Source organism: Lampetra fluviatilis, chromosome 35 (genome assembly GCF_964198595.1).
Source record: "Lampetra fluviatilis chromosome 35, kcLamFluv1.1, whole genome shotgun sequence".
Taxonomy (NCBI): Eukaryota; Metazoa; Chordata; class Hyperoartia; order Petromyzontiformes; family Petromyzontidae; genus Lampetra; species Lampetra fluviatilis.
The window spans coordinates 10,821,237-10,837,291 of NC_136309.1; the positions used below are offsets into that span (position 1 = coordinate 10,821,237).

The 16,055-nt window shown below is 47.3% G+C and overlaps 1 protein-coding gene across 1 annotated transcript in view; it reads left to right on the plus strand.

Moving 5' to 3' along the window:
* LOC144944614 (protein flightless-1 homolog) overlaps positions 1 to 16,055 on the plus strand; it is a 49,566-nt gene that overhangs the window by 11,728 nt on the left and 21,783 nt on the right. The window contains exons 4-17 of the mRNA XM_078872929.1: positions 1,164 to 1,244; positions 1,889 to 1,974; positions 3,176 to 3,337; positions 4,064 to 4,167; positions 5,173 to 5,348; positions 7,000 to 7,157; positions 7,911 to 7,995; positions 8,984 to 9,125; positions 9,413 to 9,552; positions 10,528 to 10,740; positions 11,350 to 11,529; positions 12,799 to 12,881; positions 14,713 to 14,787; positions 15,340 to 15,423. Of these exons, the coding sequence (XP_078729055.1) occupies positions 1,164 to 1,244; positions 1,889 to 1,974; positions 3,176 to 3,337; positions 4,064 to 4,167; positions 5,173 to 5,348; positions 7,000 to 7,157; positions 7,911 to 7,995; positions 8,984 to 9,125; positions 9,413 to 9,552; positions 10,528 to 10,740; positions 11,350 to 11,529; positions 12,799 to 12,881; positions 14,713 to 14,787; positions 15,340 to 15,423 (1,769 nt within the window). The remainder of the gene's footprint in view (positions 1 to 1,163; positions 1,245 to 1,888; positions 1,975 to 3,175; positions 3,338 to 4,063; positions 4,168 to 5,172; positions 5,349 to 6,999; positions 7,158 to 7,910; positions 7,996 to 8,983; positions 9,126 to 9,412; positions 9,553 to 10,527; positions 10,741 to 11,349; positions 11,530 to 12,798; positions 12,882 to 14,712; positions 14,788 to 15,339; positions 15,424 to 16,055) is intronic.

The following is a 16,055-nucleotide window of genomic DNA, read 5'->3' on the forward strand; positions in this document are numbered from 1 at the left end:
TGTAACGTGACCCTTGATATCTGACATGGCTAGGTTTTGCTTTTTTAAAGTGAGATTCAAGAATTGAGAGCCGCTGTGTGGGGGCTTCGGTGACGACTAGTATACAGGAGGTTTTGGGTTCGATCCCGACCTTGACACCTGTTGTATATTTTCAGTTTGCGTGGTCTCCTCGTGGATGCGGGGATTTTTTTCCAGGTCCTCCGGTTTTCCCCTCCACATTTAAAAACACGCGTTTGGAGTATTTGGCTGCAAAATTTCTGCATGATAAGCTCCTTGAGCTATCATTTGTGGGCCAGGTCGCTTCTGAAAAATAGTTATATAGCTAAGTGGGCCTCAGCTAGTTAAATAAATAAAAAATATATAGTTTATATGTCTGATGGTTTGCACCTATGGCGGTGATATAGGCCAACGAGAACACTTTCACCACTTTTTGCACAGGTTTGCTGTTCAATTTCAATATGCCATAAAACATGTGCGCCGTCTCCTTCACAGTGGGCATTAAATAACCCGTGATGTCATCCGAAGCAGACGAGGCCATTGTGTCCCACTGTCAAATTTGATTTAAAAAAAACTCGTAAACGACTTAATTAGGAAAAGTTATCACGTCCCTCTTGAAAAAGAGTCTTGATACTAGTGAGGCTGTTCTGGATAAATACATGTAAAATCATGCTCTTTCCACGATCATGCCCCGGCCCTGGTGGCTCCAGGATTTATGAGCTATAGCAACAGCTGGTCAGTTCCACGCACCAACACCAGCATGGGCTGGCTGCTCTGACTTGTCTTAAAGTGAAGCAAGTTTTGTCACGTAAAAAGCCAGCCCAGTTAAACCTGGCCATTACGTCACACACGAAGCAGCCAGAAAGATGGTAATGGACGATCTTCTACTGATATGGAAGTTCTTGCTAATTGTTTTAGTGTTTTAAAGCGTTTGTGTTTATAAAGCTCATATTAAACTCTTCTTTATCACCACCCTTATCTGCAAATCCTATTATCTGTGTGGGCCAGGGGAGTTGCTATACATCCAATTATTCATGCAACACGGTGGATTCTTTGTGATATTTTTTAGAATGGGGTAGAGAATTGTTTATATATTTTTGTAACAAGTGTTTGTCTGGATCACTAAACCAAGCTGGAATGACTGATTCTTTGTCCTTTTGTTGCAGGCCATTGTAGCCAGAGCCAACCAGCTGACAAATCCTGGGGTTCCTCCTGACATCTTCAATCTGGAGGACCTCTCTGTTCTGGTATGGAAGCCCTGAATTTTAAAAGCTCTCATTGCCAGACATGAATATCAACCACAATCGTGGTTCGCAATGAACTGAATAACAGAGAAGTTTTACGTTTCATCGCAAAAATAAACTGGAATTTAAAATCAATCACAGCATACTTGAGTACAAACAAGGGTGATTATTATTTTTACTTTCCCATTGTTTTTCATAGGAAAGCTAATTCATTGTACGGAAGAGCTTCATTGAGTTTCTAGACTCTAATTCTGGAGAGTCCTGCATTGAGATGTACGGCTAATTCCATGAATGATCGTTTGTAATGTATAGAAAACCACCCTTGCATGGAGTAACCCTCAACTTTGCCTTCTCCTGCCAACCTTACGGCCCCACACCTACAAATCTCTGATGGGCCGCCTATCCACAGTGCTAACCAGGCTGAACATTGCATCCGCGAGAGCTGATGAAACTGGGGCGAATTTAACGTCATTTGGTTGCAGACACTAATCAACTCTATAGTGGATTCCCAGCTGCGATTACTGCTTGGTGCTTGCACATCTGCAGAGCCGAAGAGTGGTAAGTTTGCCATTCCCTGGGCCTAGAGTACTTGTAGCCCTGCTTTTGTGTTAACTTGTTCCCTTTGCACGTAACTCTACTTCCTTCAGGATCTCAGTCACAACCAGCTGACGGAGGTTCCGAATGAATTGGAGAATGCAAAGAACATGCTGGTGCTCAACCTCAGCCACAACAGGTTCGTGCACGGTGCTGTCGGTAGTGCCGCTTATTTTGATGCATCGGTGAACAGCTGGACATCTGTGCAAGAGAGCTTCATAGCTCATCGGATTCCTCCACGATGAGTAAAGATTCTGATTCTGAACTCCATAATCATCGGTCCTTCCCCAACTACAACCCTGTTTTCATGTTTGGATGGGAAGTTTACTATCAATTAATGTGTCAGGAGTAATGTTACCGAATGCACTTTGTTACTTGTTGATTTTATCTACAACAATGCTCATGGTCATTTTGCATTATGTAGTATATAGTGTGTGTCAATCTCTGACCCATGTCTGATTGAAAGGGTCCTTGCCTATGGGATGTGTGTGTTTTTATGGGGTTAGGTGAAGGAGGTCCATTGTCTACATATTTATTTTGTAAGTTATATTCTCCACAATCAAGCTGATTATTATTTTGTGTTACTGAATATAGATTGGGATGCAAAGAATGCGTGTGGGGATGAGAGGTGCAGTGGTCTGTGACCTTCGGTGCACATATTGAGCCACAGGTTAGATGTCTAGCCGAGCACATCAGTAACTGCCTGAGGCCCTTCCAAGTGGACACAGCCTAAAATGAGTACCCGGTGTTACGTGCCAACAAAAGCACTGTGGACACAGGCATGGTGTTGGTCACACTGATCTGTTGCATGCATTGCCAGCCATAAATACGTGTACACTCACACCAACCAAGCATTCTATGAAGACAGCAGAGAAGATCAATGTATATGCATTTACCTACTTTGACAACCCATAATTCCTGGGCCTGCTCTGTAACCTGCCAGTAAGCCTTCGGTAATCTACGTGGCCTAAAGGGACATTAAGCCTGGTGCCGGTAACATCTAAAGTCACTTTCACTTGTTGGTGGATAGCAGCGATTGGCCTGGCAGGTTCTTTCTACGATTGTATTTCATGGGTGGAGGAAACCAGGGAGTTGGCCATAGGTCTCTTGGCTGCATCCGTTCAACCGTTTCTGTCAAGAAATAGAGCAAGTAAAGGGGAGCTCATTTGTGGCTTTGCCCGGATAGACCCTTTGGATTTGCGCCCGGACAGGTAGATGCTGTTACCGCTGTCTCGGTGCTTGCTCCCACATTCAACTCGACAGCCCTCATGGCCGTTGTGTTTTCGCACGCGTGTCATTCATCTATCGTGCCCTCCTTTGCCCGTGCCGCCCTTCCGCAGCATCGAGACGATCCCCACGCAGCTCTTCATAAACCTGACGGACGTGCTGTACCTGGACCTCAGCAATAACCGGCTGGACAGTCTGCCACCCCAGATGCGGCGCCTTGTCCACCTGCAGACGCTCATGCTCAACAACAACCCCCTGCTGCACGCACAGCTGCGGTGGGCCATCCGCCTGCACTTTCCAGCCACCCGCCCCCGAGAAGACGCAAACATCCGCTTGTGTGCTCGCACTTCCCATGCAGAGAACCTGAGGATTCTACTGTGGAGTCTGTTCCAAATACAGCTCTGTTATCCGGCATCCATGGGGAATGGAGGGTGCCTGTTAATCAAATAAAACTTTTAAAGAAAGAAACTAAGCCTACATTTGAACTATGATACAATACATATATTATTTTAAAGAGGTACTCATCAGTCGTTTGTAGAGCATTCTAAGTTGATAGTAGAGAAGCAGTGGGGACGTTTAGAGTACAGTATACAATAGCACTGTATGTACAGACTGCCGCTAGTGCCACCACTCGGCAGCATCTTGAAAACTCCTGTAAGCAACAGATCTATGATAGGTGCACGTCAAGATGCCGGAAGGCTGTCGGAATATTTCCAGTTATGTGAAGGAAGATTCGTATTGCTATCAATGACAGATGCCGGTTAATAGAGCACTCTGGATGGGTAAAGTGCCGGATGGAAGACCTTTTGCTGTTTTGTGTATCCGGCAGCCGTTACGTTAGTGCTACATTTATGCCAAAGTCACTCATTGCGGGCCCTTTTGTCCGTTCTTCACGCTGGTCAGCACAGGATGGACACGTCTCACTTTGTTGTACAACGTGTGGCTTATGTTGTGTTTGTATTGTATGAGGATGACCTTAAGATTGTTATTGCTCTCTGTAGGCAGCTGACAGCCATGACAGCCCTGGAAACGCTGCACATGAGGAACACGCAGCGTACGCTCAGCAACCTGCCCACGCAGCTGGAGGCACTCACGCACTTGGCTGGTAACAAACACGCAACACAGATTGTTGGGGAAAGTGCCATTAGGGAAGGCCGGCACGGCGCACGACGGGGTGGGTGACCAGCACCATGCCCCGGCCGCCTTTGTCTCCCAGTGGCGATGTTTACACATCGCACCAGGTACTCATTTAAAGCTGAGTCGACCTAGGGGAGGCCCACAACCGATTAAGATAATCGTCACTGGTGTTGGCCATGATTGGGAATCGAACTTTGGTCACCGGGTTCTTAGCACAGCGCGCTAACAGTTCCACTACCACTCCACATGGGTCCACACAACAGACAGGCAGCTGGTACAGCACACACTTACGAAGCGAGGACTCGACACACCACAATAACTGTTTTAATAAGCACACATGTGCATGGCCGCTACAGTGCACAAGGCATGTAACAGTGCACGTGTTCACGGATTAAAATCGGTTCCTGTGTGCATAATGCGACGCATGTGTCGTCTTCGCTTTGATTCCCTGCAGACACTGTCAACTGGCTTAGCAAAACGTGCATTGCACATTATACTCTACCTTGCCTGGTATACAGGAGGTTGTGGTTTCGATCCCAACCCTGACGTCTGTATATTTCAGATTTGCATGTTCTCCCTGTAGTAGCAGGGATTTTTATCTGGGTCCTCCGGTTTTTCCCTACACCTTTACAAACGTGCGTTTAGAGTATTTGGCTGCTATACATTTCCACACGATAAGCCACTTCGTTTAGCTATAATTTGTGGCCAGGTTGCTTCTGAAAAAGAGCTATATAGCTCAGTGGGCTTTACCTGGTGGAATAATTTTTTTTTAGATTTTATAGTTTCACAGGACAAATGTAGAACACTACAAATGTGGGTTAAAATCATTCCATCACCATATTTCTATGTTGTAGAAACACATTGCTTATTCTGCAGAGCGATAGATTTCAGGCCTCGGCTGCCTCTGTTCTCGTTTGCACCCGGCTACTGTCGGCACGAGTTCACGGCTACGTTTTTTCTGGGCGCGTGCCAGATGTGGACCTTTCCCACAACGAGCTGGCGCGGGTCCCCGAGTGCCTGTACACCCTGTCCGCTCTACGCCGCCTCAACTTGAGCGACAATCAGATCACGGAGCTGTCGCTGTGCATGGACCAGTGGACGCAGCTGCAGACGCTGAACCTGTCACGCAACCAGCTCACCTCGCTGCCGGTGGGAACACGCCCGCTGCTGCCGTGACGCGCACCATCGCCACGTGCTTCCGTTACTTCGACTTGCACTACCACGCACAAACCACATGGCCACATGTCCCTAGTTTTGTGCATTGTCAACACCAAGACGACAAGCCCAAGATCCCTCTCCCTATAGCCTACACAGACTGTCGGCAAGTGCTGCTCTTGAGGACCTTATGAAGGTCAACACGGCGCATGAGGAAGTGCGTGCTCGGCACTGCACCCGGCCACCTTTGTCTCTCCAATCCTGATGTTTACACACTGCACCAGATACTCATTTAAGGCTTAGTCGATCTCGGGGAGGCCCGTGACCAGTTCAGATGGCATCACCGCAGTATTTTGAGCGGGAATTGAACTCGTGTCACTGGGTTCGTAGCACAATGCGTGAGCCACTACACTGCCGCTCCCCACAATCCCCACCGCTCTCACACTACCACCGTATGTTGTCACTCGGGAGGCTTTAGCGAGCAGACAGTGGTAGCCGTGCTCACGTGTCACGATGCGATTCATGCACTGCGACTACACTGTTCACTTTATTGCCCTACGATCGTTTTTTTCTAAGTTATTTGGCCGCTGTTTTTTTATTTCTTATGCAATGCAGTTGTGTTTGTTAGAATTTACGTTTGGTGGATTTTGCTCAGATTTACATAAATGTTCTTCGTTGCTTTTGTGATTTTCGCTCCCCCTCGGTCACTCTTGTAAATAAGACTCCTCCTGGCCTCTTGAGTTTTCACCTCGTTAAACAAAATCAACTTGAACACAATGCCACTGCACACGTTACTGCCACGTAGGCGAGATACCAGCAACATGCAGGCTGTGGGTTGTTCCACATGGTAACAATGTGGTGCCATACTCTTTGGGTCTTTCGGTAAAGTCACGTAGATAGAAAAACAATCAAATAAAAAATCACGACGCTTCTATCGGAACACAAGCAATCGTCTTCACGTGAAAAAATACAGCAGGCGGACTGTTGAGGCAGGAAGAAATATAGCGAGAGAGCTGCTGCAGACAAAGGTTATGAAGGTTTGAGATGAGTACAACCCAAGGGTAAGTGGGCGGGGCTAGTAAATGTAACATCGCAGAGCTCGGTATACCTTGGCCATTGTGTTGCTAGAGATGAGCATGTCAATCTACGGTGCTAAAGAAGCCATTGCATTGCTCGAGATTAGAGATTAGCATGTCGATGTGAGACGGCTCCCGCAGCAGCGGCTGTGTTGATGAGACATTCAGCCTATTAAACAACGAGTGCCACCGCCACATCGAGGAAAAGGGAGCAGCAGCGATGTTTGTGAGACATTTAGCCTGTTAATATAAAGACATTTAACAAGGTAATGTAACTCGGAGAGTCGGAAATAACTGCTAACATAGGTAGGTAGGATGGAAGCATCACAGCTAGTTATGACTTTACCTGGTTAATAACGTTCTTCCAATGATTGCTCAGTTTGTACCCAACTTGTCGGTTGAAATTGTGTCTGTGTTTATATATCTGGATGGCTTCAATGTGGTGCCACACAGTAACATTGTGCTAAGCTATATTAATTTATCTTTGTATTTCCCGGAATGTTATGTGAATGACTCAACATCCGCTGTGCAAAACTAACGTGCAAACGTCACACCCCGGGGGCATGCAGTCATCGATCAGCAAGCTGGCCAAGCTTCGCAAGCTGTTTGTCAACTCGAACCGGCTCGACTTCGAAGGGATTCCCTCCAGCGTGTGGAAGCTGGGAAATCTGGAGCAGTTCGTGGCAGCCGACAACAACCTGGAGCTCATCCCGGAGAGCCTGTGCAGGTCAGCGTCCAGACAGGGCTCGGTGTCGGGCTCGGGGGTGTGGAGCTTCCTTCATCATCAGTTGCAGAGCCAGCGCTAAGGTCGAGGTGTGGGGGTCAGCGTCGAGTCCGCACTCGGGGTTTGGATAAGGATGAAGATTTGACTCGGAGCGGATGGAATGATGAGAGAACAAAACATCTGGACCACAAATGTTGTGTGAAAAAGATGATTTTATGTACATCGAGTACCTCTATTAAGCTGCTCGTGCATCTACTGCGTTAAAAGTAGAATTACAGTATCCTTAATCACCAGGATATGTGATTACTGATTTTTACGTGAAACAATTGCAGATTTTTTACTTAAAGCTTTCGTGACTGCAGGAATTCATATTATTTGGGTCTTTCGGTAAAGTCACGTAGATAGGTTCAAAGAAAATAGCAAAAAATAATTAAAAAAAACTACGACGTGACTTTACCGAAAGACACAAAGAATATGAATTGCAGATTTTATTTGCATTGTTCGGCCCGTATTGTTCATCACAGCACGGCTCGGGCTTCGCTCTGCCTCCAGGGAGCCAAGCTCAGAGGCCTGCTTAACTTGAGCTGGCTCTGAGCACTCTCCCAGCCACGCTCAGGATTCCTTTGAGCTCAGCCTTTAGCCGCTCGTGCATCTTTGGAAACAACCGAGCAGCTCGAGTGCTAGAGGCTGAGCCAGAGCCGAGCTGCGACTAAGAACACGTGTCCTCATTGTTGCTCTCCGTGATGTTGTGTGCAGGTGTGCCAAGCTCAAGAAGCTCGTGCTCAACAAGAACCGGCTCATCACACTGCCAGAGCTCGTGCATTACCTCACCGACCTGGAGGTGAGCCAAGCAGACACGCGTTGCCGAACAACGACAGCTCTGGAGAGATACAGACGTAGCGCGGTGCCGTCGCTGCCGAGACAACATGGAACGTTTTGTGCTCGGGGAAACATAATTAATCTATGAAATCTAAATATTCACATTTATTTTTTAATTCAGCCCACCTCGAACTCTCGGCAACTCCTTGGTCAGTCGAGAGTTCTCAATGAAATACGGTACACGTTTGTGGGGCATAAACCCCACGACTCAACCAACCAGGAGCGCGTGGGTTCGATCCAAACCCTGGCGTCTGTATCTTTGGAATTTGCACGCTCTCCCCATGATTGCGTAAATTTTTCTCCTGGTCCTCCGTTTTTCCCTCCACGCTTAGAAAAATGTATTTTAAGTATTTGATAACTATAAATGTCCACATGATAAGCCACTTCGTCAAGCTATCATTTGTGTCCAGGTCGCTTCTGTAAAAGAGCGATTTAGCTGAGTGGGCCTTACCTGGTAAAATGAAAATAGTTTATCTTCTTGGTTCTTTCGGTAAAGTCACGTAGAAGGGAAATAATAAAATAATAAAAATAAAACATAATAAAATAATTCTCACGACGTTTCGGTCACAACGCAAGCAGCCGTCCTCAGGTGAAGGACAGGTCTGTCGGAAAGACAGAGTCTGAATCCCGACAGACCTGTTCTTCACCTGAGGACGGCTGCTTGCCGAAACGTCGTGAGAATTATTTTATTATGTTTAATTTTTATTATTTTATTATTTCCCTTCTACGCGACTTTACCAAAAGAACCAAGAAGATGAATCCCTGCAGTCACGAAAGCTTTAAATCGAAAAAATAGCTTAGTTTAATAGTATTAGCTGCTACATTTGCAGCTGCGCCAGACATTGGCATTGTAGGTAACGTTTCAGCTCCAGATGGCGTGGGGTGAATGATGAACACGACAAGGGGACTCAGTCGGGCGTGCGCTCTGCTTGTGTGGGGCTGTTGTGGAGGTCCTGGACGTCAGAGAGAACCCCAACCTGGTGATGCCCCCCAAGCCGACCGACCGCTCGGAGAACTTGTACAACATCGACTTCTCGCTGCAGAACCAGCTCCGCCTGGCGGGCGCTTCCCCTGCCGCCATCGCCGCCGCCGGTAGCAGCCTCCCTCCCCTCCCTCGCCTGCCTCCTCTCCCCATGTTGCCCGCTCCCCTATAGCAACAACACGCGCTGTCTGCCTACTTTTAAGCGCATGTCTCAGACACACTAGCACAAGTGTTGGCTTGGGAGCCGTGGCAGACAGTGGTCTGCACGCCGTGCACGGGGGTCCATCGATGTAGCGAACCAACGGCACTGTAGATTGCATGGTTGCCCGTGTGGTCAGAGGCGGCACGGTCATTTCCGTAATAGAGGGTCGATGATTGTTATGATTTGTGTTCTCAGGGGGCGGGCAGCCCGCTAAGGACCATGTGGCGCGGAAGCTGCGTCTGCGCAGGCGTCGCGATTCTGCGCAGGACGACCAAGCCAAGCAGGTGCTCAAGGGCATGTCTGACGTGGCCCACGACAAGAACAAGACCTTGGCGGTAGGCACTGCACTGGGACGCCCCACTCTGGCACGCACACCGTGACGCGGCTGTCTCGCCGGCACGCTACCCGCTGGCCAACCACGCACCACCGCATGCAAGTAGCGTGCACCGCCTATAGCAGTATGACATGCTGCACAGCAACACAGGTACAATCATGGACGTAAACAAGATTGGTGCCCATTGAGAGCAAAAGTCTCATTTTCAAGGGAGGACCTTGTTTATGAATGATTTGAGACATGCTTTAGAAAGTCTAATTTAATATCTAACTGACAGGTTCGAGGCATCATATTCCCTGCTAATTAAAGTGTAATGACCGAGGCAACAGACCACTCACATGAGGCAAGCGTATGGGCAGATGGACAGTCAGGAAGTACGCCAAGGCCTCCTATTGGTGCAGAGAGGACTCCTAAGTGATTGGTCGGGAGGCAAGGTTCAAAGGGATTGGAGCCGAGGTTTAAAATGTAAAAGGCGGGAAGCGAGGGTTGACGGTTGAGGGGACAGTTGACAATTGTTGGTGGTGGAGGAGGACGAGGATTGGCCGAAAGAAGTGGGGCGAGTGATGCTTCGAGGGAGGATGCTCGAAAGGGTATAATAGGGGAGAGCACAAAGGGAGGGGACCTTCTGGGAGAGTACGAGCTTCAAGCGGCAAGAAAGTAGCCCGGGCCTAGTGTTGGTGCTGTGTCTAATAAAAGGCCCCAAGTAGTTACGTGTGTCGGCATCATTACAAAAGTAAGTGGGCTTGGGCAGGCCACGTCGCTAGAAGGATCGTGATGGCTAGAGGTCAGGACTCCAGAGGTAGTCCATAGACTCACGGCTGATGGTTCAAGTTCACGGTTACACGCACGGTGGATTAAACTGCTGACGTGAATCCCACGTAAATGCCTATGCGAATCTCATGATATGCTGTAACGGGCCTTTGTTTTGTGTCATGAAAAAAAAAACCCTGTTTACTCACATCATCATCGTCGTCAGGAGGGAGGCGACGTGCGCTACACGGAGGTGAAGAGCCGCCGCTGGGACGAGGGCCTAGCCAAGCCGCAGCTCGACTACTCGGAGATCTTCACTGAAGACGTGGGCCAGATCCCCGGCGTGTCCGTGTGGCACATTGAGAACTTTGTGCCACAGCTGACCGAAGATGATTACCATGGCAAGTTCTACGACGCTGACTGCTACATCGTGCTGAGGGTGAGCGGCCTAACCTCCCTTTCTGGGGGTCGGGGGAGATGGGTTTTTTGTTGCACAAACTGCCAGAGGTGGCGGCAGCAGAGAGGGAGTGACCTTTTGTGTGAAGTGCAGGTTTTTTATTAGGACCTTGGAGCAGAGGGCAGCTGGTGAATCCAATTACTTGAGCGGGGAGTGGTAGGCAGGGGAAAATATCCTCGAAACAGTGGTCAAAACATTCCAAGGAGGACCCTCGTGAAAACCTATTGTAATCGGCTTTTCTTCAAGAAAACAATATTATTTTGCACGTTTCACAAAACCTATGCACACTGCAGGATGACACGAAATCATAACAATCTTCCCCACATAAGCATGACCTTTGTGCATTTTGTAGTTGAGTGGATTGTTTCTGAATGTACAGTAGGAAACACTTCCTAGGCATAGGGTGCAAATTCATCACATGAGCAGTATTCATATTAACTTGGAGAGTTTCTTTAAAAATATATATTTTCCAGAAATTGCAGCCTTCCGACGTGCGATGCTTGCGAAGAGCGCCCTGTTGAAGGCCTGTGTGGCGGCTCGCTTGCCCGTCCACCCTCTCTGCGCGCTCGGCTCCCTTTCTTCTCTGCACAGACATTCATTGACGAAAACGGGGCAATCGCGTGGGAGATCTACTACTGGATCGGGACGAAGGCAACGCTCGACAAGAAGGCGTGCGCCGCCATCCACGCCGTGAACCTGCGCAACTTCCTGGGCGCCGAGGGGAGGTCGCAGCGGGAGGAGATGGACGACGAGAGCGAAGAGTTCCTCGCCGTGAGTGAAGTGAACCCCCCCGATATCTTTCGATTTAAAGCTTTCGTGACTGCAGGGATTCATCTTCTTGGTTCTTTCGGTAAAGTCACGTAGAAGGGAAATAATAAAATAATAAAAATACAACATAATAAAATCTAAATTCTCACGACGTTTCGGCCACAACACAAGCAGCCGTCCTCAGGTGAAGAAACAGAGCTGTCGGAAAGACAGCGTCCCAATGAACACCGCCAAGCTTGGTTGCGTATATTTAAGCTGGGTCGGGGGAGGAGAGCGCCTTGACAAAGGAGTTTACATATCAACAGCGGAATTAAGCAGATATCGTGGTGGGGGTTCGGGGGGGGGGCCTGGAATAACAGGGAATGCTCTAGGATACAATCGGGATGCTTGTTCTTCCACGACACTTGTTGTTCACGTTTTGTTCCATGCGCATAGAAGGGTTTTCATTCAATATTTACACTCGGTAAGCCAGCAGGAATGGTGAGGTGGTGGAGGGGGGACAGGCCCCAGGATTCACTTTACTTTCAATTTTCTCTGAATGACAGCTGTTCTAAGGGGGAGAATGTACAGACATGGGCGTTAAGTTATTTTCTTTTTTATTTCGCTCGTTATTTTGGTCATATTCCCCCTCCCCTTTCCCAGTCCCCACCCATACCTCGGTCATGAAAGGAACCCGATATACCCTAAAATAGCCCCTGTTTTGGGAGAATGATCTACCCAGAGGGTGCAACTCCTGGATATACAAGCCCTGCATGTATGTTTATGTGCCCTCTGCTATGATCGCAGTTTTTGGGTTCAATAAAAACAAAAAAAAATTATGTTTACACTTGGGTCGGAGATATGAAGTTATGTCTCTGTGTAGGTTAGAGGCATTCTATTAGGTGGTCAGGTATTTCAGGAACATAATCGAGTGAAATTATGGGGGGGCGGGGGGAAGGAATTCATATAAGAATCACTGGTTCTAAGATTTAGGGAAAATAAAGCATTGCTTTTGAATAAGTTTTGTAGATTAGAAAATCCTGGCTCTTGCAGCCTTGTGTGCTATAATTAGACAAACTTCCATGTTATGGAGCATGGCAATCACACTTGCGTGCACCCTGATGTTCTGTGACATCTAGTTCTATCTATGCAATCGAATTCATCTGTCCGATGAATGATGTGGAACTTGGACTGTTCGTCAGTTTTATATTCGCACTTTGACTATTGATCTTGCTGTTGTTGATTGGAAGAATGGGCTCTTTTGTTTTTGCGTCTCTGCATGTGAGTGTATAGGTGTTTGATGGCTCCATCTCGTACATTGAAGGGGGAACGTCTAGCGGATTTTTCACGGTGGAGGAAAACGCCCACATTGTCCGGTAAGTTCACGTCATCGGTGAAATGGGCAGCTCTGAAGGCGGACGTCGCAGTGGCTGCGGTTGAGATGACGTTAATTGTGGTGATTTGGCAGGAGAAATCCTTTAATTCTGCTGTGTGCATCGCTAATGAAAGCTCCAACCTCACCTCCACATCCTACGGAAAGCCCTGCAGCTGCTGCTTTTGTGTTTTGGGTAAATGGATTAGTGACACCTGGATTTAAACAAGATTAAATGGATGGGTTCATTTGGTAGGAAGTATTACATACTTTACAGTGTCATTTAATTTAATTGCTCAAGCTAAAATCAAATACAACACTCTGAATTATAGATTTGCGAGAGCTTCTTTCAGGTTCAAAAGCAAATGCAAATGTGGTCATGAGCCTTTTATAAGTGTAACCTTTCATTTGCTGGACGCGAAATGATATAACACCTGCACTGCATTGCTTATCTCTGCATGATATAATTTCTACAGCATGACAACGATTTTAAGCTTTTCATTGAAATACTTTTTTGAAAAAAAAAGTCCATATGCATTCGAAAAGTAAAGGTAAAAATACTGAACAGAGAAAGTCATTACATGTACATTCAATATCCTCCTATCTGCAATGCATTTGCAGTGCAGGGTCAGCAACAAGGCAGTTGCTCTCAATTAATCTTGCAGCCATGTGACCTGAAGCACAGTGGTCCTGGGTGACTTCAAACTGCGCCGCATGGTTCCAGTTTACTTTGTTTAACCAGGCGAGAGCTCGGAGAGACCAGGATGAGTTTCATTTGCAAGAGTTGACCTCACTCACAGCGATGAAGTAAATAGTGATCAGAACAAAAACAACCGTGTCACATGACAAATAGAAAGTATTGCAAATATAGCAAATTGTGGTGATGCGATTCCACACAGGCATAGTAAAAGATTGCGGAGCTGTTGAGTCTCACACTTTGAACGGGCGACACGATCGAAAGGGCCCTGTGTCACACGCTCAAACGTACACGCTCAAACGTACACGCCCACGTGCTCGCACACGCTCGCACACGCTCGCACACGCTCGCACACGCTCGCACACGCTCGCACACGCTCGCACACGCTCGCACACGCTCGCACACGCTCGCACACGCTCGCACACGCTCGCACACGCTCGCACACGCTCGCACACGCACATGCTTCCACACACTCTCACACAAATATTCCGCACAAGTAATTTATTTTGGGTTAGATCGCCGTGTAGGTTGATGTCAGATTTTTTACTCTGACCCTCCACCACCTGATAACCAATCAAATCAAGTTCTCACGTGGCCAAATGTGCCACTTGATTTGTTTTTTTCAGCAAACTAGACAAGGAATATTGAAAAGTCCAAGCAAAAGTGTGGCAATTTAGTACGAATAACATTTCGCTGGAGATTACATTCAGCATCATCAGATGTTAAACAAAGCTCAATTCTCACACGTGCTCACGTTTCAACATTTGGTTTGCTATAAAACAAAATCAATTGGCCCATGTGAAAACATGATTTGATAAAAAAATGTATGTTATACTTAAATGATTTAACCCAAAATAAAGTACCGTAATAATGAATCCTAACATAGGTTGTGAAAGCACATTTATGGACTAAACTGTCTACTGCCACCCACAATGGCTTCGAGCGGCACGGACACACGCACAAAAATGCGCAAATCACACGCAGTCATTCTCGCCTATATACAGACGCCCTCAGACTACTCGCCACTCCACATCACCACTCCACATCACCGTCCCCCCATAACCCAATAACCGCCCGAGTAGCGACAGTCGGTAAATCCTGCGCACGTGTGTTCTGCTGTGCTTGTGCATTTGGGCAGATTGTACCGCTGTCACGGTACACAAAGCATCCACCTGGAGGCAGTAGCACTCAAGGGAAGCTCGTTGGACCTACGGTGAGGACGCGCAGCGTGGCTAATCCTCACGCACATCACTTTCCATTCTGGCAAATTAGATCGCATCGCTTGTTATGTGACAGTGTTGGTTACTTAGAACCACGTAACCTGTAATTGAGTGGCTAGATAACCTGACATAAAACCACGAAGCCTTTGATGTTACACGTGTTTGTGTGGTATCTGTTGCAAATCTCGGGCCCCCTGCAGCACACTATGTTGTTAAATGGAAGACTTTTGTTGTGATTTGCAAATTGATTGTCCCGGCTTTTGCCTTTGTAACTTTGTGTTTAGGTCAGACGCTGGGCCCAATTAGATTGCATCGATTGCATGTGACAGTGTTATATACTTAGAACCACGTAACATGTAATTGAGTGGCACGATACGTTGACTTAAAGGATAAAATCAAAAGGCCTCTGCTGCTACACCTGTTTGTCTGATACTAGTCTACTAGTATCTGTTTAAAATCTCGGGCCTCTCGCAGCAGCCTATACTGCTAAATGGGAGACTTTCGTTGTGAATTGTAAAATGATTCTCCTGGCTTTTGCCTTGCAGCTTTGTGTTTATGTTGGACGTTGGGAACACCATCTACATCTGGAAGGGGCGGCGTGCCGGCCTCAACGCCAAGACAAAGTGCAGGTGCCCGCCTCTCGCCCACTTTCCTCCCTTGCCACAGTTGTTACAATCGTTGCAATATCACTGGAGGCCTTTTTACAACCATCCAGTGTTCTTCTTAAAGCGTCGTGCTTCTACATTGCGTTCACGAAGATCTTGCGCTTGAAAACATCTCAAGGGGAAGAGAGGAAGGAAGAAGAGGACTGGGGGTGTAGGAGTAGTGACTCAACGTGCTGCTTGCAGCACTAAGTCTATAATTAACACTGGGAATCAATCATGTGTTGGTGGATGTCGTGCCTTTAGTAGCTGCTTGGGTCATGTGGACCAAATAAAAAAACTACAATTATATTTTACTATAAAAAAATATTTTACCAGGTAAAGTCCACTGAGCTGTCAGCTGTTTTGCAGAAGTGACCTGGGCTTAAATAACAGATCTACAAAGTGGCTTATAACATGGGAATTTATAGCAGCCAAATAATCTAAACGCATGTTTCTAAATGTGGAGGGAAAAACCGGAGTGCCCGGAGAAAAATCCACGCAACCAATGTGAGAAAGAGAGAACACGCAAACTCCAAATATACAGGCGTCAGGGTTGGGATCGAACCCATGACCTCCTGCACACCAGGCGAAAGTGGTAACATTTCGCCACCGTGGCG